General features: G+C 42.6%; 2 protein-coding genes across 10 annotated transcripts in view; one reads left to right on the top strand and one right to left on the bottom strand.

Annotated features, from left to right (window-relative positions):
- Positions 1-986: 986 nt before the first annotated feature.
- LOC124145764 (toll-like receptor 13) lies at positions 987-5,419 on the bottom strand. The gene is made up of 2 exons (XM_046515677.2): positions 5,349-5,419; positions 987-3,472 (listed from the first exon to the last, which is right to left on the bottom strand). Exon 2 carries the CDS (start codon positions 3,426-3,428, stop codon positions 1,329-1,331), a length of 2,100 nt encoding a protein of 699 aa, XP_046371633.2. The 5' UTR covers positions 3,429-3,472; positions 5,349-5,419; the 3' UTR covers positions 987-1,328.
- Positions 5,420-19,540: 14,121 nt separating this feature from the next.
- The window catches only part of LOC124145761 (RIMS-binding protein 2-like), a 322,306-nt gene continuing 317,373 nt past the window's right edge, over positions 19,541-24,473 (top strand). For 4 of the 9 annotated variants that reach the window (XM_046515665.2, XM_046515672.2, XM_046515670.2 and 1 more), the window contains exon 1: positions 19,543-22,346. In XM_046515665.2, the coding sequence (XP_046371621.2) occupies positions 21,429-22,346 (918 nt within the window). In that variant the 5' untranslated portion in view covers positions 19,543-21,428. Of the gene's footprint in view, positions 22,347-24,473 lie in introns of all 9 variants that reach the window. The other 5 variants (XM_046515671.2, XM_046515667.2, XM_046515668.2 and 2 more) reach the window with 3 other exon arrangements.

Genomic DNA, 24,473 nt, shown 5'->3' with positions numbered 1-24,473 from the left:
ATCACTCCGGGCTTTCCTCCCACATTAAGCTGACACCCCGTGATATAACTGGAATACTGTTAAAAGCGGCGTTAAACCCAACTCACTCACTCACTCACTCACTCCTAGGGTGAGAAGCCGCAGTCAATCCCTGCCGTATCCTGTCACGCTACAAAACAGCGAGAGAACGTGAAGAAAACAGAAAATGCATCAAAATAGAGTATTCTTATTATTGTTTATTATACGATGTGTTTATATACATATACACTAACACATGCTTGATACAAATATTAAAATATGCAAGATACTTTGTGTATGAAAACGGACAATTAAGAATCAAAAAGCAGAATTTTGATTTTTAGATATTTGTATCAAGGGTAGTATCTTAACTAGAATTGTCAATACATGGATCATATTGCAATAAAATCCAATTTTTCTGTACCCTGTTGGACGATAACAAATTGTATACAAATAACAGTTCTGTGCTCTTATGACTAGTAAACCTGGATATTTATCAATTTTGACAATTCACTGGGAACGGCTCCGACCTGATTAAAGAGGTTTTAACTGTATACTCGATCATTCAACAGGGAAAAAAAAAGAACTGTCATATATACAAAGGCATAACTGTGTAACGCTGAGGTGAGGCGAGTTGAAATGAGGTTAACGTCTCGTTCAAGATTATTGCACTTAAATTGCGATGTGCATGTGTGTGTGGCTGCTTGTACTTAGCCCCTTAATGCCGAGCGCCAGACAGGGTAACAAGTACCATACTTTTACGTCTTTTGGTATGACGCGGCCGGGGATCAAACCCCGGACCTTCCGCTCTCCGGTCGGACGCTAGACCGCGGAGGCCGTCCACGTTGGAAGGTACCCCATGAATACAACATGAATACTCCACTCTGACACAGTGTACTGACTCCGAGCCCAACAGTGATTGTTTTAGCCCCTTAATGCCGAGCGCCAGACAGGATAACAAGTACCAGACTTTTACGTCTTTTGGTATAACGCGGCCGGGGATCAAACCCCGGACCTTCCGCTCTCCGGTCGGACGCTAGACCACGGAGGCCGTCCACGTTGAAAGGTACCCCATGAATACAACATGAATACTCCACTCTGACACAGTGTACTGACTCCGAGCCGAGCAGTCCTTGTTTAAGCTCATTAATGCCGAGCGCCAGACAGGGTAACAAGTACCATCTTTTGGTATGACGCGGCCGGGGATCAAACCCCGGACCTTCCGCTCTCCGGTCGGACGCTAGACAACGGAGGCCGTCTCCGGAATACTCCACTCTGACACAGTAACAATCAGATTATTGTGTTCTTTAAACTGACAACCTTCTTTTCTGTTAATTTTGTTCTTGCCTCCGCAATATCATCTTCATCCTGTCGAAGAAGGCTTTTCTGGCATACTCTTCCTCGCCCCACATCAGGTAGGTTGTCGTCTGCAACATGGCTCTCATAGCTTTGGTCACGTGACGTGTGTCTATCTCTTCCAGCATCACCACCACCAGGAGGCGCTGTCCATTCTCCAGAACGTGACGCTGGATGAGGTTCAGCTCAAATAGACACCAGTCACTTATGGCAAACTCATTGGAGAGAACGATGACGATTTTTCGGCTTGTTTCAATGGCATCAACTATGTTATCCACGATTAATTTTCCAACCTCAAAGTCCCTGTCATGAACGCAGAGTTTCAGGTTTTCATTTCCTTCCAGAACAGGCAACATATTCCGAATGACCCACTGACGATCCGCTGCAGAGTAGGCCACAAATGCGTCATATTCGTATTCGCGTGTGTCCACCTCCTGACGTTGATTGTATCTGACCATATAGATGAAGTATCGGATGTGCCAACGGTAGCGATACAAAACAGCCCCGACCACCAGGAACGCTATCAATATGCATCCTGCAGCTAGGGTGATGATTCGCTCATTCTGACTCAACAGACATTTATTTTCAGATAACGTCAGATTAAGGAGCCCAGTCCCCTTGAGAAAATGAGGACTTTCACATCTGTAATCATTCAGATATGATATTATCTTCTCATTTGACTTCATCCACTCAACAAACCACAACAAATTACACGTGCATGAGAATATGTTATGGCTAAAGTCCAAACTCATTGCACCCTTTATAAAATGTTCAGGAAATGAACGTTGTGTAATCACCGTAATTCTATTATTTCTCATATGTAATGTCTCTAATCGTGTAAGATTGTCTAGTCGACCTTCCTCCCAAGAGGGAATTCCGTTTCCATATAGTTCAAGCTTTCTCAACTTTGTTAAACTTGATGTTATGACTCTTGGAATATAATAAAGACCTCCCCTACCTATTGTTAAATACATCAGGAAACGAAGATCTTTAAACAATTGATCAAAGTCATTTTGAGTCATTTTTTGCAGAATATTATCCTCCAAGTTCAGCGACACCAGCGACGTGCAGCCATGAAACATTGTCAGATTGTGTTCATTAATCCAAATGTGATTTTTACGGAAGTCAATATATTTTAAAGCCGTATTATTGAAAACAAAGCCTTCTATTTTGTCCATTGCACACCCAACGTATGCCAGTGATATCAAGTACAACTTGGGGAGTCTTGCGAACTGATTTCTCCTTAAAATACGTAGAGGACTGCCATCAAGGTATAGATGGGTCAGAAAATGCAAACAGTCATAATGGTCACTGTTCAGATCTTCCATTTTGTTGTATTTAAAGTGAAGTCTTTTTAAATTTGGAAATTGTGATCTGGAGTGGTTTAATATGCAGAAATTTGGAAATTTCCTGAACTTATTGTCATCCAGTCTTAGCTCATATGTCCAAAGTGTGTAATTTTCTGGTAGTTTAATGTCGGAGAAATCATTCCGTCCAAGGTCTAAGTAGTGGAGATGACGGAGGACTTTCATTGCTGTATGTGGGATTTCAGAGAGCGAGTTATTCCTCATTGTGATGTTTAGATCAGGGATGTTTTGCAAGTGGTGAAAAAAGTCATCGCTGACGTGCAATCCCATAGAACTGATGTTAAGTCGTAGACTGGTGTGATTTCTCAAGCCCCAAAATGATTTCTCAAGACTTGTATTTGTCACGTTATTATCGCTTATGTCTAATCCGTACAACATATCCAGACTTTGAAATGCATCACAAGATATTTGCCGAATACCGTTTCTCCTTAGACTGAGATAATACAATTTCTGAGGAGTTTGAAGCGGTGTCATTATCTTCTTCGTCAATACTGGCAAGCGGTTCCCAATGAAGTACACGGATAACTTGTATTTGTGCTTCCCTGTCTTTGGAGGCGAGGGTATCTCCGTCAGATTGGTGTTAATACAATTCATTTGCATGGTTCCATTTTCGAAGAATTGGCACCTACAAGGCGGACAAGGAAGCGAGCTGACCAATCCAGCTGACCCAAGGTAGAGGGTCAAGACCACTGCCATGGGAATGTCCATGATGAGGATACTTGAGGGAGTAAACAGGCAAAACGCACTTTCGGCTGCAAAAAGAAGGAGTGAGTGAGTTGGGTTTAACACCGCTTTTAACAGTATTCCAGTTATATCACAACGATTCAGCTTAATGTGGGAGGAAAGCCCAAAGTGATGCAGGTCTCAGACTTTTACCACTTCGGTGAAACCCACAAGCACGGGTATGGTGCCGACAAACCTAGAAACATAATTGGGGTGAACCGGGATTCGAACCCACAATCATAGGTTTCTGGCGTGCCAAAGGGACGCAACTCTGCACAGCGAATCGCGGCGCCTTAGACGACTGGGCCACCCGTGCCCCCATCAAAAAGAAGGAACATGAATAGGAATATTATTTGACAAACAAAGAGTTTACTGCCGTGTTGATGCATTGCATAAACAGTTTTCGTATCAGATCTGTTGACATGCTATACAAAGCCCTAACTAATAAGAACTGTGCGTCGTTATAAACAGAGCAGTATTGTCTTTTGTTTTATGCGAGGGCCTTGGTTATAAAGGACGCTGCTAAGATCAGTTCTGTTTGTTACTTCAATAGTCAAACATCAAACGCACGATACGACCCGTGAAGATCCGGGGTAGAATAGGTCTTCAGCAACCCTTGCTTGCCGTACAAGGCGACTATGCTTGTCGTAAGAGGCGACTAACGGGATCGGGGGGTCAGGCTCGCTGACTTGGTTGATACATGTCATCGTATCCCAATTGCGTGGATCGATGCTCATGATGTCAATCACTGGATTGTCTTGTCCAGACTCGATTATTTACAGACCACCGTAATATAGCTGGAATATTGCTGAGTGCAGCGTTAAACAACAAACACACAAACAAAACGTGATTACACCTTACAAAACATATCGTTATATTTATCCTAACATTCATGTTTCAGTAATCTCGTGGGTTATCTATAACACTAAGACATACATTCACACACACACACACACACACACACACACACACACACACACACACACACACACACACACACACACACACACACACACACACACACACATACTGAGTGAGTGGGTGAGAGGGTTTGATTTTACGCCGCTTTTAGTAAAATTCCAGCAATATCACGGCGGGGGATACCAGAAATGGGCTTCACACATTGTACCTATGTCGGGAATCGAACCCGGGTCTTAGGCGTTTCGAGCGAACGCTTTAACCGCTAGGCTACCCGACCGCCCCATTTCCATCTTCAACAAAAATACATTGTAATGCTGTGAACATGGAAGTGTGTGGCTACAAGGGGATTCCAGAGTACAGCGTTAACTAAATTACCGAAATGCTTTTGTAAATAAACAACATAAACATAATAAACATCAACGACAGAGAACACTCAGTCCCAACCATCTGCCGGAACAGATGGCAAAATAACGGTGACAATTCAGTGAATGGATCACTGAAAATCAGTCATGACAAAGGGCGTTCGCGAAGAGGGCAAGCATGTCCTCCCTAACGGATCCATCCGCCATTTCTACAATTTACTTGAAAAGATATGTGTTTTTTCTCATGACACCGCACAGCAGTACTCCTGCCGTGCGACGGCGGTATGTAAACAAACCAGACAATCAAGTGATGTAACAGACACCCAGCCACACGATAACGTATGAAGAAGGAAACGCGTGGCTTATAATTGAAAACTAACTTCGCAACAGAATTGATATCTGTTATTAGGCTCCTCACATGAGTGAGTGAACGCCAGATTCAGTAATATCCAGCTATATGACGGTAAAAAGGTGAATAATTGAGTCTTGACTGGTGACTGAAAGTATGAGCACGATGTCACGCCATTAACCACTGTCAATGAATATGACTGAATATTACCAATTCCCAAATACTACCCTACTTACGACTACTACCAATGACCTTTGATACTAAATTACTTACAGGGAAGACGACGATCCAACCTTTCACGAGCTTCTGTTCTTAAGCAATGCCGAGAAATCTAACGGTTAAATGATTCATCTTTGGTCCAGAACAGGACGTTAACCCATTCGATGACTTACCTTATCAATATTTCATCTGTTACATTTGTGTTAGGGTTAACTAGACACGGAAACATAAAGTAGGGTTTCCTGATTTCTTGTTCCCGGCGATTGAAAAAAGATCTCTGTACAATCTCTGTACAAAATGTAATGTTGCTGATTTTGACATGTAATCTTGCTCGTTCTGACGTTCAATGTTGCTGGCTGTAACGTGAAACGTTGCTGGTTCTGACGTCTATTTTTCTGATTTTGATTTGTAATGTTGCTGATTTTCATGTGTAATGTTGCTGGTTCTGACGTGTAATCTTGATGGTTCCGACTGTAATCTTGCTCGTTCTGACGTTTAATTTTTCTGGTAGTGAGTGTAATCTTACTGGTTCTGACGTGTAATGTTGCTGGTTCGGACATGTAATGTTGCTGGTTCTGACGTCTATTCCTTCTGGTAGTGAGTGTAATGTTGCTGGTTCTGACATGTAATGTTGCTGGTTCTGACGTCTATTCCTTCTGGTAGTGAGTGTAATCTTGCTGGTTCTGACATGTAATGTTGCTGGTTCTGACGTCTATTCCTTCTGGTAGTGAGTGTAATCTTGCTGGTTCTGATGTCTAAAATTGCTGGTAGTGAGTGTAATGTTGCTGGTAGTGAGTGTAATGTTGCTGATTATGACATGTAATGTTGCTCTGGTTCATGAAATCACAATCGGTGTTACTGACAATCACGTGTTTGATTCATAAGAAAAAACTGTCCAAAACACACTCCATTCAACGATTCCGACTATATGATAAGCAGGTGTTCGTGAACCACTAAGACATAGTCATGATACCAGGTGCTGAACGAATAATGTCGCAATCGTCTTTGTCGGTTCACTGTCTCTGTCGGATCGCATTCGGGAGAATCGGGACGCTGTCGGGACAGATTCGGTCGGGTTTTTTTACCATGCGGAGGATACAAATCGGATCAGATTCGGAATGAGAACGGGAGAATCGGGACGAATTCGACTGGAAACATCTAAAACGGGACGCTTTCTGAACAATATCTTATTGTTGTCGTGATTAAATAAATGTTTGTGAATTTCCTGCCACGAATCACAGGATCTTGATCAGACTTTTGACAAATTTTAATCGGGAATGGTCCTATCAAGGACGGCAGTAAAAATCCTGAATGTGTGACTGAGCCCTTAAGCATTAAATTGTCTATAAATGAGACAACCCCGATCAGTGAGTTTCTATTCCGTGAAATATTTCTTTGGTTGAGAGGCAGCCACAAGATGCAAATGATCACCTGCTCACGATACGATCTGCCCTTTTAAAAATGAAATGTGAAAAAAAGAAGGAGAAAAAACAATGGGTTTTTTTCATTCCGACGACGATAATTAACTAAAATGTTGAAAATGACAATTGTTCTTGTCAATATAAAGAACTAATTTAAATACTGTAAACAAAACCTGTTGAAAATCCAAAAGATATATGTTTATCTAAATATATTTATATATGTTTATTTGAAGCGTTAATTGTTTATTGTTAGCAAGTTTATCTCTGCAGCCATCGTAATATGCAGCTACCAGCAGACTCGTCTAGCATCAAAACACGGGGCTGTGTACTCGCGGGCAGATGACTATATTGGGTAATTCGTTGCAAATTAGGTGTGTCGGAGTCGGGGTGCGAGACTGTCGGATTAACGGGTCTAAATAGCACTGATTTAATCGGTTCCCATCATTAGTGTCGGATTAACGACTGTCGGATTAACGAGACTTGACTGTATTCACCATTGGAATTTAAAATTAATTTTTTTCGTCTTACTAACCTGAGGTTTTGCACACACACCCACACCCCCACACACACACACCCCCCACCCCCCACCCCGAAAAAAAAGAAAAGAAAAAGAAGAAGCCAGACAAGTTTTTATGAATAACAAGTGACACGTGTGAATATGTATTTGTCCTTTTAATAAGTGATCCTACACGACTGCAGCTGATTATAAGGAAATGAAAACATACAAAATGACCTTCATAAAAAAAAAAAAATCCAAGTATGAAAGTTACATCAAAGGACAAACAGTATGTGTGAGTCAGTTATATTTTACATCCCTTTAAACAGATCCGGTATTTCAGATTCACCAACACGTGACAATGTCAGGAAGAGAGCATGAGGCACCGAGCATATTCCCGACATGGGTACAATGTGTGAAGCCCTTTCATGGTGTCCCCCGCCGTGATATTGCTTGAATATTGCTAAAAGCGGCGTAAAACCATACTCACTCACTAAGGACATAGCCTGAACATAGCTGACAGAGACTTGAAGTTATAGGCAACTGGAAGCCAGGACTTAAATTATCACTTATTGATAGCATTCATTCACCCGATGAAGGGGTATACTCCGAAACGTTGTGTTCCTCCTAAAAAGGAGTTGACATCCACGAAGGAGTAAGCATATACCCCGAAACGTTGTGTCCCACACAATAAACATCTTCCCGAGGCAAGAGAGTAAACTGACTTTGAAAGTCCAGTTTCCACTGGACTTTTATAGTCAGTTAACTCACTTGCCTCGGGAAGATGCATAATAAAGAAGTTGACATCACACGAAGGAGTAGTATGTACCCCGAAACGTTGTGTTCCTCATAATAAAGAAGTTGACATCACACGAGAAGTAGCATGTACCCCGAAACGTTGTGTTCCTCATAATAAAGAAGTTGACATCACACGAGAAGTAGCATGTACCCCGAAACGTTGTGTTCCTCATAATAAAGAAGTTGACATCACACGAGAAGTAGCATGTACCCCGAAACGTTGTGTTCCTCATAATAAAGAAGTTGACATTACACGAGAAGTAGCATGTACCCCGAAACGTTGTGTTCCACATAATAAAGAAGTTGACATCACACGAAGGAGTAGTATGTACTCCGAAACATTGTGTTCCACATAATAAAGAAGTTGATATTCAAACGAAGGAGTAGGCATATACCCCGAAACGTTGTGTTCCACATAATAAAGAAGTTGACATCACCCGAAGGAGTAGTATGTACTCCGAAACGTTGTGTTCCACATAACAAAGAAGTTGACATCACACGAACGAGTAAGCATATACCCCGAAACGTTGTGCGTGAACTATATTCTGTAAAAATATTGTTTGTGTACTCCAAAGAGAAATAAAATCATTAAAAAATGTATCAAGTGATGATCTCGACACTGACTATGTATCAAGTGATGACCTCGACACTGTCTATGTATCAAGTGATGACCTCGACACTGTCTATGTATCAAGTGATGACCTCGACACTGTCTATGTAACAAGTGCTGACCTCGACACTGTCAATGTATCAAGTGATGATCTGGACACTGCCTACGTATCAAGTGATGATCTGGACACTGTCAATGTATCAAGTGGTGATCTCGACACTGCCTCCGTATCAATTGATGATCTCGACACTGCCTACGTATCAAGTGATGATCTGGACACTGTCAATGTATCAAGTGATGATCTCGACACTGCCTCCGTATCAAGTGAGGAAATGGACACTGCCTCCGTATCAAGTGATGATCTGGACACTGTCAATGTATCAAGTGATGATCTGGACACTGCCTACGTATCAAGTGATGATCTGGACACTGCCTACGTATCAAGTGAGGATCTGGACACTGCCTCCGTATCAATTGATGATCTCGACACTGCCTACGTATCAAGTGATGATCTGGACACTGCCTACGTATCAAGTGATGATCCTGACACTGCCTACGTATCAAGTGATGATCTGGACACTGCCTACGTATCAAGTGATGATCTCGACACTGCCTACGTATCAAGTGATGATCTCGACACTGTCAATGTATCAAGTGATGATCTCGACACTGCCTACGTATCAAGTGATGATCTGGACACTGCCTACGTATCAAGTGAGGATCTGGACACTGCCTCCGTATCAATTGATGATCTCGACACTGCCTACGTATCAAGTGATGATCTGGACACTGCCTACGTATCAAGTGATGATCCTGACACTGCCTACGTATCAAGTGATGATCTGGACACTGCCTACGTATCAAGTGATGATCTCGACACTGCCTACGTATCAAGTGATGATCTTTCTCCCGACACTGCCTTAGTACCACGTGACGATTCCATACAGCAAACATTATGCATTTTTATGCTCCAGGGTAATCCAAAGATTTATCTAAATGAATATTAACATTTTTTCACTCCTGATCAAATCTGCTGTTAATTCATGTTATTGTTCACCCGAGCTTTGTATGACACTGACAGCATCCTTCGAAGACCGCCTCTATAGTGTAGTCGACAGAGTGTCTGCCGGAAAGTGGTAGATCGGTTGTTCGGACGTGTCATACCACATATGGTACTTGTTGTTACCTGGTGCTCGGCATTAAGGGTTTGTTTTGTTTGGTTTATTTTTTAACGCCGCACTCAGCAATATTCCAGCTATTTATCTGTAAAATAATCGAGTCTGGACCAGACAATCCAGTGATTGACATCATGAGCATCGATCCACGCAATTGGGATCGATGACATGTATCAACCAAGTCGGCCAGCCTGACCACCCGATCCTGTTAGTCGCCTTTTACGACAAGCATAGTCGCCTTTTACGGCAAGTATGGGTTGCTGAAGACCTATTCTACCCCGGAATCTTCACGAGTCTCGGCATAAAGGGCCTAAAACAAGGACTGTTCGGCTCGGAGTCAGTATACTGTGTCTTGGTGGGGTATTGAAGTTACAACAACAGCATTGTATCTCAGTGGACTAGCGATATTAAACCGGCATCAGTGCTGGCTAGTACAGACAGTTACCTACTCACGTTCAGGCACTTTATGCTATATAAATGGAAAATTGGCACAATTGGCAAATTCGGATAGGGCGGTCAGGTAGCCTAGTGGTTAAAGCGTTCGCTCGTCACGCCGAAGACCCGGGTTCGATTCCCGACATGGGTACAATGTGTGAAGCCCATTTCTGGTGTCCCCCGCCGTGATATTATTGCTAACAGCGGCGTAAAACCCTACTAATTCATTGTTGCGATCTATATCACGGAGCATATTATTCGAATCAATACCATGTTCGTCCTAGAGAACAATCTATTTTCGAGTTTCAAGGACATATGTACAAGTAGGACTTCGGGATGACCAGATGCCGTGCTTTGTGTTGTGTGCCATTTCTTCAACTGCCAGCTGATATTGACAACAGAAATGACATCTGTACTTCGTCGTGAAGATCCGGGTAGAATAGGTCTTCAGCAACCTGTGCTTGCTGTACAAGGTGTCCAACGTAAGAGGCAACTAACGGGATCGGGTGGTCAGGCTCGCTGACTTTGTTTATGCATGTCATCGTATTCCCAATGCGTAGATTGATGTTCATGATGTCAATCACTGGATTGTCTGGTCCAGACTCGATTATTTACAGACCGCCGTCATATAGCTGGAATATTGCTGAGTGCGGCTTTAAACAACAAACAAACAAAAACCTCCTCCCGTTAGGTTGATGTAACGAGGCGATTGATGACAACCACTCGGTGGTTTTCAAATATTTAATAAAAACCAAAACAGAAAATGGAACAAAAAATAGAATAAAATAAAGGTTTGAAAAGTTTACCTCTTCATCATTTCCCAAATCATTTAATAATAGGGCCTCATATATTCCTAACGTTGGTACTCTTAAAAAATATCTTCATCCTACAAGCTAAATCGATTAAATAGCAATGCCACCTAACCATCCCTCCTCAAACTATTACAGTTCCCGAAGCGCCCCTAAAATACCATTCTTACCGTGTATTTTGGTTTGGTTTGTTTGTTTAACGCCGCACACAGCAATATTCCAGCTATATGACGGCGGTCTGTAAACAATCGAGTCTGGACCAGACAATACAGTGATTGACAACATGAGCATAGATCCACGCAATTGGGACCGATGATATGCATCAACCAAGTCAGCGAGCCTGACCACCCGATCCCGTTAGTCGCCTTTTACGACAAGCATGGATTGCTGAAGGCCAGTTCTACCCCGGATCTTCACGGGCCTCTCTTACAGTGTAAACTGGTACTGGAAAAACAACCTGCATGCCGTCTACAATTTTCCTGTAAAATCCAAAAAACTATACAATTTACACGTTCTTTGTCAACCAAGTCAACGGGCCTGACCACCCGATCCCGTTAGTCTTACGACAAGCATAGCCGCCTTTTGCAAGCATGGGTTGCTGGAGACCTATTCTTCACGGGATCTTCACGCGCCCGGGACCGCCTCCGTGGTCTAGTGGTAGAGTGTCCGCCCGGAGAGCGGAAGGTCCAGGGGTTCGATCCCCGGCCGCGTCATACCAAAAGACGTTAAAAGATGGTACTTGTTGTTACCCTGTCTGGCGCTCGGCATTAAGGGGCTAAAACAAGGACTGGTCGGCTCGGAGTCAGTTTTCTGTATCTGAGTGGGATATTCATGTTAAACTGCGACATGGTATCTCAGTGAGCTAGCACTATAAATCGGCATCAGTCCGGACTAGTACAAGCAGCCACACAAACACACACACGTACTTGCACGTCGCTATATAAGTGCAATCATGTTGATCGCGACGTTAAACCCCATTTCAACTCACCTCAACTTCACGCGTCCGTCTGCTGTGTGTTTCGTATGGGCCAAGTTTTACTCCTTATGTGATTATCAAATGGTTCTATCGCCGAAATGTTACTCAATGTAAGGTAAGGATTAAATATGAAACAAAATTATTCTTTGATTGATTCTTATTGCAACAGATACAATGGCATTAAAATCATATCTTAGTTCTCGATACTGCTGAAAAATGTCTTCAGATCTTTGTTTAGCTGAAGCAACAACTAAGATCTGGTTTTCATGAGATTGCCAAAGATACCCCGTCGGTGACAGTAATTGTAGCGCCAAATAAATGCGACGTCACGTCAGGTTTCTCAGTACGGATCTGGGGCCAGGACAACGGTGTTCTATCAGGGCAATACGTTTTGTCGAATATAAAATTAGTGTGCGGCTTATTATTATATACTCACAGCCAAAAGAAACCCGAACCACGGAAACATAAAGAGAAATTGGTTGTTTGTTGGGTGAACACTTTACCCACTAGGCTACCCGGCCGCCCCGGTACACATTGGAAACATCTCTTCTCAACGTCCATACTTCTCTATAGACCCGTGAAGATTCCGGGGTAGAAATAGGTCTTCAGCAACCCATGCTTGTCGTAAAAGGCGACTAACGGGATCAGGTGGTCAGGCTCGCTGACTTGGTTGATGCATGTCATCGATCCCAATTGCGTGGGTCGATGCTCATGATATTAATCACTGGATTGTCTGGTCCAGACTCGATTATTTACAGATCGCCGTCATATAGCTGGAATATTGCTGAGTGCGGCGTTAAACAACCAACCAACCAACCAACCAACCAACCCAGGAGAGAACACACTGGGTCTTCAAACAGATCACAGGCGTTCAGCAATAGAACACGCGCTGTCCGAAATAGAACTTACATTATTCTGTCGCAGAGCGTGTGGACGCGTCCAGTTTTCAATATTAGAACACACATAATGCAGGTCTATATACCAAAGCAGGAAATCCCCAAAGACCTTCAAACGTCTATTCACCACAACCTCTCCAGGAATAACCATTACTTCAAAGTAATAATGCTAAATGTTTCAAGTCAGTTATCATCTACAGCACACTGTTCTGAACGATACAGTAGCGTACATTTTCAAATTATTTCAACAAACATACTTGGTATTCGCATCGGAATATAAAAGATCAGATATTAATGAGACTGTTTACTCTGTAACGGCCCGCCGTCATATATGCTACTCAAAAGAAATAAAGGAACATCCGATTCTGGCATATTACTATAAATAGATTAACTACAGTATTATGAAAGAGACCCGTGAAGATCCGGGATAGAATAGGTCTTCAGCAACCCATGCTTGTCGTAAAAGGCGACTATGCTTGTCGTAAAAGGCGACTAACGGGATCGGGTGGTCAGACTCGCTGACTTGGTTGATGCATGTCATCATACCCCAATTGCGAATAGAGCGATGCTAGTGATATCAATCACCGGATTGTCTGGTCCAGACTCGATTATTTACAGACCACCGTCATATAACTGGGGTATTTCTGAGTGCGGTGTTAAACAACAAACAAACAAACAAACAAATAAAACAATTATGAAAGAATCGGGTGTTCTTTAACTTCTACTGAGTAGTACACATGGCGGAAGTTAAACAACAAACAAAAGATCTAATCTAATTGACTGAAAGGAATTATCAAAATGGTTAAAACTTTATATATTAAGGACATATGGAGAACATTTAAAAGGTTCTAAATGGTTCACCTCGGGACTATGAATAACATTCAATTTTCACCTATAAAGTGGGGCGGTGGTATGGGGTAGCCTAGTGGTTAAAGCGGTCGCTCATCCGCCGAAGACCCGGGTTCGATTCCCCACATTGGTACACTATGTGAAGCCCATTTCTGGTGTTCCCCGCCGTGATATTGCTGGAATATTGCGCAAAGCGGCGTAAAACCTCACTCACTCACATATAAACTGCCGGTCAAAAGAAAGTATACGACCACATTTGATGGCGGCTAAATGAAACAACCAGAAATGGTTATTCGACGGCGATGCATTTGATACGGTATCAAAGTCTTATATTTGAGCCTAACGTTTGCAGCCCAGTAAAAGTTTGATAACGTTCGTAATATTTGGGTCAAATCCAATTTTCAGCTTTCGTGTGAACGACAGTTAAGAATATATTGTTGGTTGGTTGGTTGGTTGTTTAACGCCGCACTCAGCAATATTCCAGCTATATGACGGCGGTCTGTAAAAAATCGAGTCTGGACCAGACAATCCAGTAATAAATATCATCAGCATCGATCCACGCAATTGGGATCGATGACATGCATAGTCACCTTTTACGGCAGGTATGGGTTGCGAAGACCTATTCTATCCCGGCGTCTTCACTGGCCTTAGAATATATAGCCGCAAAAATGTGATGTTAGGATTGCAACAGATTTGTGAAAGACATGATATTCATTGGACGTGATCAGAATGCCATCATCAGGTAGTATCGTTATTCACTTAACCCTAATACATATTGAATGAAATACAGCAAAGTGGTCCATCTTTTCCTGCCGATATTTTCTGTTATAAGCGATCTCGAAGCACAACTTGGACTGGTGTCCTCCCCATGAGGAGATCCAGGGTGGTGCAACGGGAACGCACCCTTCTCTTTGAAGCAAGACCCGTGAAGATCCGGGGTAGAATAGGTCTTCAGCAACCCATGCTTGCCGTAAAAGGCGACTGCGCTTGCCGTAAGAGGTGACTAACGGGATCGGGTGGTCAGGCTCGCTGACTTGGTTGATGCATGTCAGACTCGATTATTTACAGACCGCCGTTATATATACTGACCGCAAAAGAAACGTCACCCCAAGTAACATTGCATAAAAAGTTGTCATTTAAATATCTTGGTATTTTTTGTCAAAGTTTCTAAAATTTAACATTAAGACAATAAAACCGACCGCCCAAACGCATCACGTCAACGGCCATGGTAACCCGATGCACGTGAGTTCCGTGCAAATTGAAATGCACATGCGTTCCCCCATTTCTTGCCCTATAAAAATCCACCCAGATCGGATAACATTCATTCGTTATTGAATTGCTACCACATGCCAAGATTGACAAGAAATCAGCGACGCCAAGCCCTTGGACGATTGCAAGCAGGACAAGTAGCCAATGCATTTCAAGTCCACGTAAGGACCATATACAGGCTCCAGCAACGGTACCAGACCACCAACACTACAGATGACCGACCACGTAGTGGAAGACCAAGGGTCACCATCCGATGTCAGTATCGTCAGATTGTGCGACAGCATCTTCAAGATCGCTTTGTTACTGCTGCGGAAACTGCTCGACAGACCATGGGGACACACCAGCGACACATAAGTGCGGACACTGTGCGTCGACAATTGATGAGCAGACACCTCCACTGTCACAGGCCACACCGAGGACCCATTCTGGCACCACGTCATCTTCAGTGGGCAACACAGCACAAGCATTGGCGCCACAAGCAGTGGAGAAGAGTCCTTTTCTCAGACGAGAGCCGTTACTGTATCTCAACAGCAGATGGCTGAGAGAGAGTCTGGCGACGCCGTGGGGAACGTTATTCGGATGCTTGTGTTGTTGAGAGAGACTCGTGGGGTAGTCCGAGCATCATGGTGTGGTCGGCCCTGTGGTCTTCCAGAACATCGGTCCAGGGAGAGGCAATGGTGTCACAGCAGCTCGGTACATTGATCAAGTCTTGAGACCACACGCCATACCTCATCTGGCACGTCGCCGCAACCACGAGTTTCAGCATGATAACGCCGGTTCCCACATTGCGAGAGCAACAAGAGACTTCTTCCAGCAGAATGGCATCAGAACCATGCAGTGGCCTGCCCCCAGTTCCGATTTAAATCCCATTGAGCACCAACGGGACAAGATTCAAGGACGGCTGAATGACGTCCGACCAAGGCCGACAACTGCAGCTGAACTGCGTCAGGCGTTTCTTAGAATGTGGGCTCAAGTGCCTACGGCCTTCATCAACCGCCTCATCCATTCCATGTATCGACGTTGCACGGCAATCATCAATGCGCATGGCGGACACACGAGATACTGACTTGTGATGCCATTTTCTGAGAGACTTGTTTTTCACGTTAAGAACATTTGACACTTTAATTTCAACCTTGATGATCTGTTTTGCCAAGTATCTTCTTTTTAATGTCTCGAAGTATATTTACAGTGTTTGGACAAATAAGGTTTCTCATATATCTATCCATGGTAACCTTTCTTTTGCGGTTCAGTATAGCTGGAATATTGCGGAGTGCGGCGTAAAACAAAGAAACAAACAGTTTGCAGCGAACTAAACATTTATGAATTCGGACTTTTTATTAGCAGTCAGGTATACTAAGGCCAAGTTTTCATATTTTAATTGGTGTATGCTGTGTGTGGTGTATGCTGGATTTGGGGCCCAAAATTTCAGGTCGGTAGGTCGAGAAAATGAAATAAAACATTTGTTTTGATATTAAGTAGGTAGAGAGCGAAAATTTAAATAAATGGGTTTTTTTATTATAGTATTTTAACTAATTTATGTTTATTAATAGCAATACTAAATGAGTTCTGATTGTTAACATTTTAAAATTTTCTGGTCGCTGGAATAAAAAAACCACTGCTTGGTGAATTGGTTGAGTGAATGTCATTGTATGCCAATTGCGTGGATCAATGTTCGTGGTGTCAATCACCCGTTTGTCTGGTCGAGACTAGATTATTGACACATTTCCGTCATAAAGCTCGAATATTGCCGAGTTCGGTGTTAACCAAACAAACAAATAACTTACTCACTTGTCACAGTTTAAAACCATGCAAAGACTGTTACAGCGCTGGTAAAACACGCTGTGTGAGATGCCATGAAATGCGATGCCGCCTTGGACAGTCTTTCAGCTGTATCCCTGCTTGTCAGGATGATCAGAGATGGTCTAGGATTTACAAAGGGACGCAACTCCTGACGGCGCATAAGACGACTGATCCACGTGTGTCCCAGTAAACCAAGTAACTGAGATCAATATGTAGAGATTACAATACGAGCGTGTGTTTCAAACTAATTTTATGAAACGAGTGTCAGATTCTTGCATTCCCCGAGCGAAAGCGATTGTAATACATAAATTCTTACACGAGTTTCGTAAAATCAGTGTGACAGACAAGTGTGTGTCATAATTTCCTCATAACCACCCACTGTTTCTTAATTCTTTTGAGCTCCCCTTCAGAAGAAAATGATCACCACCGGCGTCCTGGAAAACCACAATCTGTCGAGTCCGTCAACAATCTTCAGCTATGAATTTAGTTCTAGGGTGACGTCATTCCGACCTTGCGTCACAATAATATTCAAATGACGTCAACAATGACGTCCGGATGACGGAAACATTCCACTGGTGCGCGAGAAGTGATATTTGCACAAGTGCACATGCGATTTTTAACAACTCGGTTATTTCTAACCCTATGGGTAATGAAACGAATTACCTGACACTCCTATTTTTTGTTTATGAGAAATTTGGGTTGTTTCAAACGACGCGTTCAAATCCGGGATGGAGATCCTAAGTTTGTGGTGAATTTTACCAGATCTGCCTGAACCTCCGTTCTGAAGCTATGACCGAAATACTGTTGAAAACAGCGAGGGCCTCATTCACCTATGACTGCAAAATACCCATGCACTTGTGTTTCACAAAATAGGTAAACGTGTAAGGCCTGCCTGACTTCGGACTTTCCTCCCACATCAAGCCGGGATCGGGTGGTCATGCTCGCTGACTTGGTTGATGCATGTCATCGATCCCAATTGCGTGGATCGATGCTCATGACGTCAGTCACTGGATTGTCTGGTGCAGACTCGGTTATTTACAGACCGCCGTCATATAGCTGGAATATTGCTGAGTGTGGCATTAAACAACAAACAAACAAACAAATCACATCAAGCTGACAAGACGGGGAAAAACTGATTGGAATACTGTTCAAAGCGGCGTTAAAACCCACTGATTTACATAGCTTGATGACGTATGAAATGGGCATTAACGTTCCGTTCAAGATTATTGCACTTATGTATCGGGGGGCACGGCGCCGCGATTCGCGATTCGCTGTGCACAGTTGCGTCCCTTGGGTTCGAATCCCGGTTCGCCCCGAGTACCATACCCGTGCTCGTGGGTTTCTCCGAAGTGGTAAACGTCTGAGACCTGCATCACTTCAGGCTTTCCTCCCACATTAAGCTGACACGCCGTGATATAACTGGATTACTGTTAAAAGCGGTGTTAAACCCAACTCACTCACTCACTTATGTAGCGACGTGTGTCTGTGTGTGCAAAAGAGTGTGTCGCTGACTTGTCTAATTGTGTTTCGTTTTGTTTGTTGTTTAACGCCGCACTCATCAATATTCCAGCTAGAAGACAATCTGTAATTGATCGAGCCTGGAACAGACAATCCAGTGATTGACATTTAGAGTATCGATCTACTCAGTTGGGTTGTCGTTGGTTTTTATTAAACGCCGCACTCAGCAATATTCCAGCTATATGACGGCGGTCTGGACCAGACAATCCAGTGACTGACATCGATCTGAGATACGATGACTTGCGTCAACGAAGTCAGCGAGCCTGACCACCCGATCCCGTTAGTCGCTTCTTACGACAACCATAGTCGCTTTTTGCGGCAAGCATGGGTTGCTGAAGGCCCATTCTAACCTGATCTTCACAGGTAGTGTGTTTTGGTACTCCTACGGCGTTGGACCTTAATATTGTCTAGATCAATCACTGGTTTATCTGGTCCAGACTCGATCATTTACAGCCCCCATCCCACAGCTGGAATATCGCGTTTGTGTAATTGTATAATAAATCCGGCTCGATAACGTGGCTGATTGCGTTCCATTGTAGCCGTAGGCTCGGATCGTTGTTCATAATATTAATCATTGGTTTGTTTGGTCCAGAGTCAATTATTTTCAGGCCGCCGTCATATAGCAGGACGATTGCTCAGCGCAGCGTTAAACAACAAACATTTTAATTTACTTAAAGCAAACATTCGGGACCAAATAGACCAAAGCCTGTGTATAGCCTTCGAATCATCCGAATATATCGTCCCATTTCCGAGCAACTCCGAGTTTTAACGAATCATTTTGTTGGCTCAGCTGATCAAATCTAATCCACGTTGTTTCCATTTATTAATTAAGTATAAACGTATCAGCTCATAAATTGGACCCTGTTGAAAGGCATCGAACATTCACGATAACCTTTCCACAAGTTCACTATCCCACACTTCAAATACCTAATTGGATTACATGGACGGATTGCATAAAAATCCAGGCAAAGTTGTGGTTTCCACACGCCATGCACATTATTCAATATTCACCAGTGATCGAAGCTATATGCAGGTGAGCTTGACATGGCTGGCGGAAGCGTTACTGTCACGTGACACGCGATTTCCAAGCACAACAACGTTCAAGTTATCTGGCGGGGTCCCAATTACCGCAAGATATTTCAGTGTAGACCACAAATTTCGAGAAGAACAACTAAAAGGTGGTTTCGGTCTGTGCAAAGCGTGGGGGCATAGGCACTGTCACCGTGGAATAAACATTTCAGTTTGACAAGCACGTGGTGCATATTTCTGCCCGCATTTCGCGTGCAGCGCGTGCTGGGTGACAGCTGATAGGAGGTTGTGGGTACTCAGGCGCTAATGCAAAGCCTGCCAGTACATGTTTGCAAGAAGCGCTAGGCTTATATTGCTGGTGCCTTACCGGACGTCAAAGGCATGGTCATGCCGTCTGCAATGGGGACGGTTTATCCCATGGGACAGACAAGTAACGGTGTGTGTGTCATGTACATTTCACACACAGAACCTGCTGATGAAATTGACGTCTAAATATACATGTCTACGTGAGTGTCTGTCAGTCGCGGGAATATGTATGTAAGCGAATTTGTGTTGTGAAGTGGAATATTCTTTCATATATTGTTCAAGGAATGTGAGTTGCGAAACATGCGAGTTTCATTGAGAATTGACGGACAGGTACTCGCTGCCATGGTGATTCATTTCAGTGGAGACGCCGAAGAGTTTACACATGTGTACTTCCCAACGACCCCCGTTATACCGCGCCCTGTGTAAATATCAACCAGTGATTGACAAAGCGTAACGGTAATATGACGTGACGAACCGAAAGCTGCTATAAAGAGGGTGATGTGATTTTAGGATACAAACAGCTTATTGCAAAGTCTTCCATGTGTTGTGTGTGACGTTGACTTTGTCTTCCAGGATAATATTGTTGTGCTTTATAGTAAGTATTTATTAAATATTTGAACAAGGAGTGTGATAATTCCTTTGAATGTCATGTAAGACAGCAAGTTATGACCAGATTAATATTTATTGAAGTTGGAACAGTATTGATACAGTACTGATACAATATTGCATTTCTTGAAAGAATTAAAACACAGTTTATTAAAAATGTTACACACTTAAAACATTATACAAATTACAAGTATAATAATCATTATACCACTGCGAAATTTGATATTATATACAAAACTAGCCTTATCAACAATCGAATGGAAAGCTTATATATATGCACAGGTATTAACTCAGGCCACATTTTATTATATATAACATATATAACATATCTAACAGATGAAAGGAATTTTAAACAGCACTTAAAATATTTATGATGAATACAATGAATAGCTATCTTTCATGAGTCAGAAATAAGTCAGGGCGAGATATGCAAGGAAATATATTTCAATCTCTCAAAAGCCAAGAGAGTAAATTTCTCAAAACTGAATGTTTGTCGAGAGATCTCCCTTTGTCTCAAAGGATTGAGGTTGTTTCTTCAAGCTCAGCGAGACAGTGACTGTTTGCATGGTATTTTCCTTTCAACTTTGTCACTGTTAACCGTCAGAAATTGAAACAAGCGAGCAGGCTGAATTGTATATTGCACGTATATTTCATGGTAGGTGACATGTTGTAGTATTTGTGACAAGGAGTGCTGTCAATTACCCTATTTTCCTTTGATAAGGATTGCAGAGACCCATTCAGATCTCAAGAGGGATTAATCCTAAAAGGCATGCTTTAAGAATGTCTGGTCAACAGTGCGTGGAAGTTATTTGATCAGGGATTAAATCTGGATGGATTAAGATATTTTTGGATTTCATGACTGGATTATGGATTTATATGGAATCAATATACCATGTGAAATACATATTGGTGAAGAGAGGAAGTATTTTGTTTACATTTTGGTGTATTACAGAATGTGATTTACGTCTCTGATATCTCCACAATATCTACATCTGTGAAATGAACAGTTATCATTGTCAAAGACAGATTTGACTAATGTATTTTTTGACAGGGCCATGTTCTGAAGCTCTTGGTTGAAATAGATATTTCATTCCATGCACTGTTTTAAGAAGCACAAAAGGTGAAATAGACAACTATCGCAATGAATGGTGCACTTCAAAGACGATACTTCACCAACAGTCGTCATAGTCTCCGAGATGAGTACGAGCTGGATTTCAGCGACCTGAGTCCAAGCCGAGCGTCAAGTCCGGCCAGCGCCAAGTCCGAGGGTCCAAGACACCACACTCGGAGACAAACCCAGGTTGAGGAATACCGGCGGAAAGTTGCCAGGTTACGAAGCGAGCTGGACATGGAAAAGGCTCGAAATCGACAAGTTTACAAAGAAAAGAGTCGTGAAATACGCACGTTACGAGAGACGTACAAAGAGGACAGGAGATACGAACTGGACATGCTCGAATCAAAGCTTAAGGATGAAAAAAAGAAAGAAATGGGGCAACTGAGGGAACAGCTATTGAAGGAAAAGGACCAGGAACTACAGCAGGTTCTCAAATACAAAGAAGAGGAGGTTAAGAACCTGAAGACGAAATTGACAAGCGACAAGAGTGAAACTGACAATGCTAAAACTGAAATGAACAAGACACCAACAAAAGTTGTAAAGTTGCCACGGGATATGGATCTGTTACGTCGAATGGAAGAAGAAATTCAGAAATTGAAAGACGAAAATGCTTCTTGGGAGTCGAAATATAAAGAAAAGTGTGAAGATCAGACCAGGAAGGAAAAAGAGTTTGGTAAGATGAAGGAGGATTATGACACAGAACTACGCAGAATTATTTCAGAATCGAAAAAATTAGCGCTTGGGAATTTGAAAAAGTTAAAAAGGGCTGAGATAGCGCTGAGTGAAAGTATGTTTTCAGATGATGAAAGTGTTTCCGTTGTGTCAGAGAAGTCATCATCAAGACGATCACTTGTGAATATTGAGGACAACATGTCAAGTACAATGTCATTGAACAAAACGTTGGATAAGCAGTCGTCAGTTACATCAGATTCAGACCGGGATGAGGTAAGGACCGTTTATTTTGAAATTAAATTTATGATTTCAGACAATTTTTAAGTGGAATGAGGTTTTTTTTTCAGGCAGATGTATGCATAATGCACTGTGGCGTCTTTTTTTCAGGATACAGATATTTATGGTAATGTTCAGTGAAACCCTGCTTTCGTGATGACATCTTTGTTTGTCCAGGTTATTTTGAGAATGAATACTACACAGGTCGATTAAAGGTTCTAGGTCAGGGCTTGCCGATGAGTTTGAAAGGTTTATCAATATGTGTTGATATATTTGTTTTCAAAGACATGGGTGAGATTCTGTTTATCATCATAAATCATTCTTCCAACTTTTTCAGTTTGTAAACAGTAATAACCAGTAATAACCAGTGATAAGCAGCTATTTAAATGAGCTTCAGTGGCAGATAGATTAGTGATGTCATTTGATTGTGATGTCGTGTCAGTGTGAAATAGGGGGTCACGGTTGGCCTAGTCATCTTAGGCGCCCTGCGATTCGCTGTGCAGAGTTGCATCCTTTGGTCATGCCAGAAATCTATGATTGTGGGTTTGAATCCCGGTTCGCCCTGATTATGTTTCTAGGTTTGTCAGCACCATACCTGTGCTCGTGGGTTTCACCGAGTGGTAACCGTCTGAGACCTGCATCACTTAGGGCTTTCCTCCCACATTAAGCTGACACGCTGTGATATAACTGGAATACTGTTAAAAGCAGAGCACTATATAAAATTCCACTCACTTACTCTGGAAGTCACCGTAGTGTCTCCCTGTTAGATGTTTGACTGCTCAGCTGGGTGTGTTTGTCAGTGCACAGACGATACACAGACAAACATGTTTGTTCAGGCCATGGACTAGCAATCGACTATATCAGCAAGCTCATAAAAGAGCTCTTTCCATCCCAATCTCGAAAAATTCTTCTTCTTCTTCTTCTTCTTTTTCTTCTTCTTCTTCTTCTTATAATTATTATAATTATTATTATTTGCTAGTAATTAAGTGAGGTAAAGATAGCCTATTGGTTTGTGTGGTTGCTTGACAAGCAGGTCTGGGTTCTGTCCCAAACATGGTTATAAATGTGAAGCAAGACATCCAAGAGTGCCTTTTGCAGCGTGTTTGGAGTCGCCTGAGCATTACCTGTAGCAGGATCTGCTGACAGTGGTTTGTAATTCCCGATTTTCTCGGACTTTGATCTGTCAGCACTACGTGGGTTTGGGATTTCCTCCCAAATTATATTGACCCACTGAATTAAGTCCACTGTGTGTTAAACCCATCCCAACCCTCTCTCACCTCGGGGGCTGACCATTTGATATTCAGGGAGGGGGAGGGGCTGACCATTTGATATTCGGGGAGGGGAAGGGGCTGATTATTTGATATTCGGGGAGGGGGAGGGGCTGATTATTTGATATTCGGGGAGGGGGAGGGGCTGACCATTTGATATTCGGGGAGGGGGAGGGGCTGATTATTTGATATTCGGGGAGGGGGAGGGGCTGACCATTTGATATTCGGGGAGGGGGAGGGGCTGACCATTTGATATTCGGGGAGGGGGGAGGGGCTGACCATTTGATATTCGGGGAGGGGGAGGGGCTGATTATTTGATATTCGGGGAGGGGGAGGGGCTGACCATTTGATATTCGGGGAGGGGGAGGGGCTGACAATTTGATATTCGGGGAGGGGGAGGGGCTGACAATTTGATATTCGGGGAGGGCGGGGGGAGTGAAGTTGTCTCCAAAAATAGTTAAAAAAATATAATTATGCTTCAAACAATACGTGCCTGCCACACCAAAAAACATTGTTGTAAGATGTTTAATAATTATTTTTAATTAATGTTTAAAAGAAATTAGGCTCATATTTTTAAGTGCAAAAAGTATCCAATTTTCACACAAATTCCCCGTCTGCACCAAACACAGGTTATAGCGGAAACACCTAATTTGCCCTCTCAAATAAGGAAGTTATGCAAATATCCAATTTAACAATAGATAAAAGGTTCTCTGAAACTTACATTTCTTTCACATGTTTCACTCCACATGTCCATCAACATTGCCTGTCTGTCTCATCAAGATGTACATTTCCTTCGGTTGCTTGGGAACATTTCATTTTGTCGTGAAATTAACATACATGTCAATTTCAAATTGTG

This window comes from Haliotis rufescens, unplaced genomic scaffold (assembly GCF_023055435.1).
Source record: "Haliotis rufescens isolate VD_foot unplaced genomic scaffold, xgHalRufe1.0.p SCAF_21, whole genome shotgun sequence".
Classification (NCBI taxonomy): domain Eukaryota; kingdom Metazoa; phylum Mollusca; class Gastropoda; order Lepetellida; family Haliotidae; genus Haliotis; species Haliotis rufescens.
Note: the sequence above shows the minus strand (reverse complement) of the source record. Positions and strands in the feature narration are given on the sequence as shown.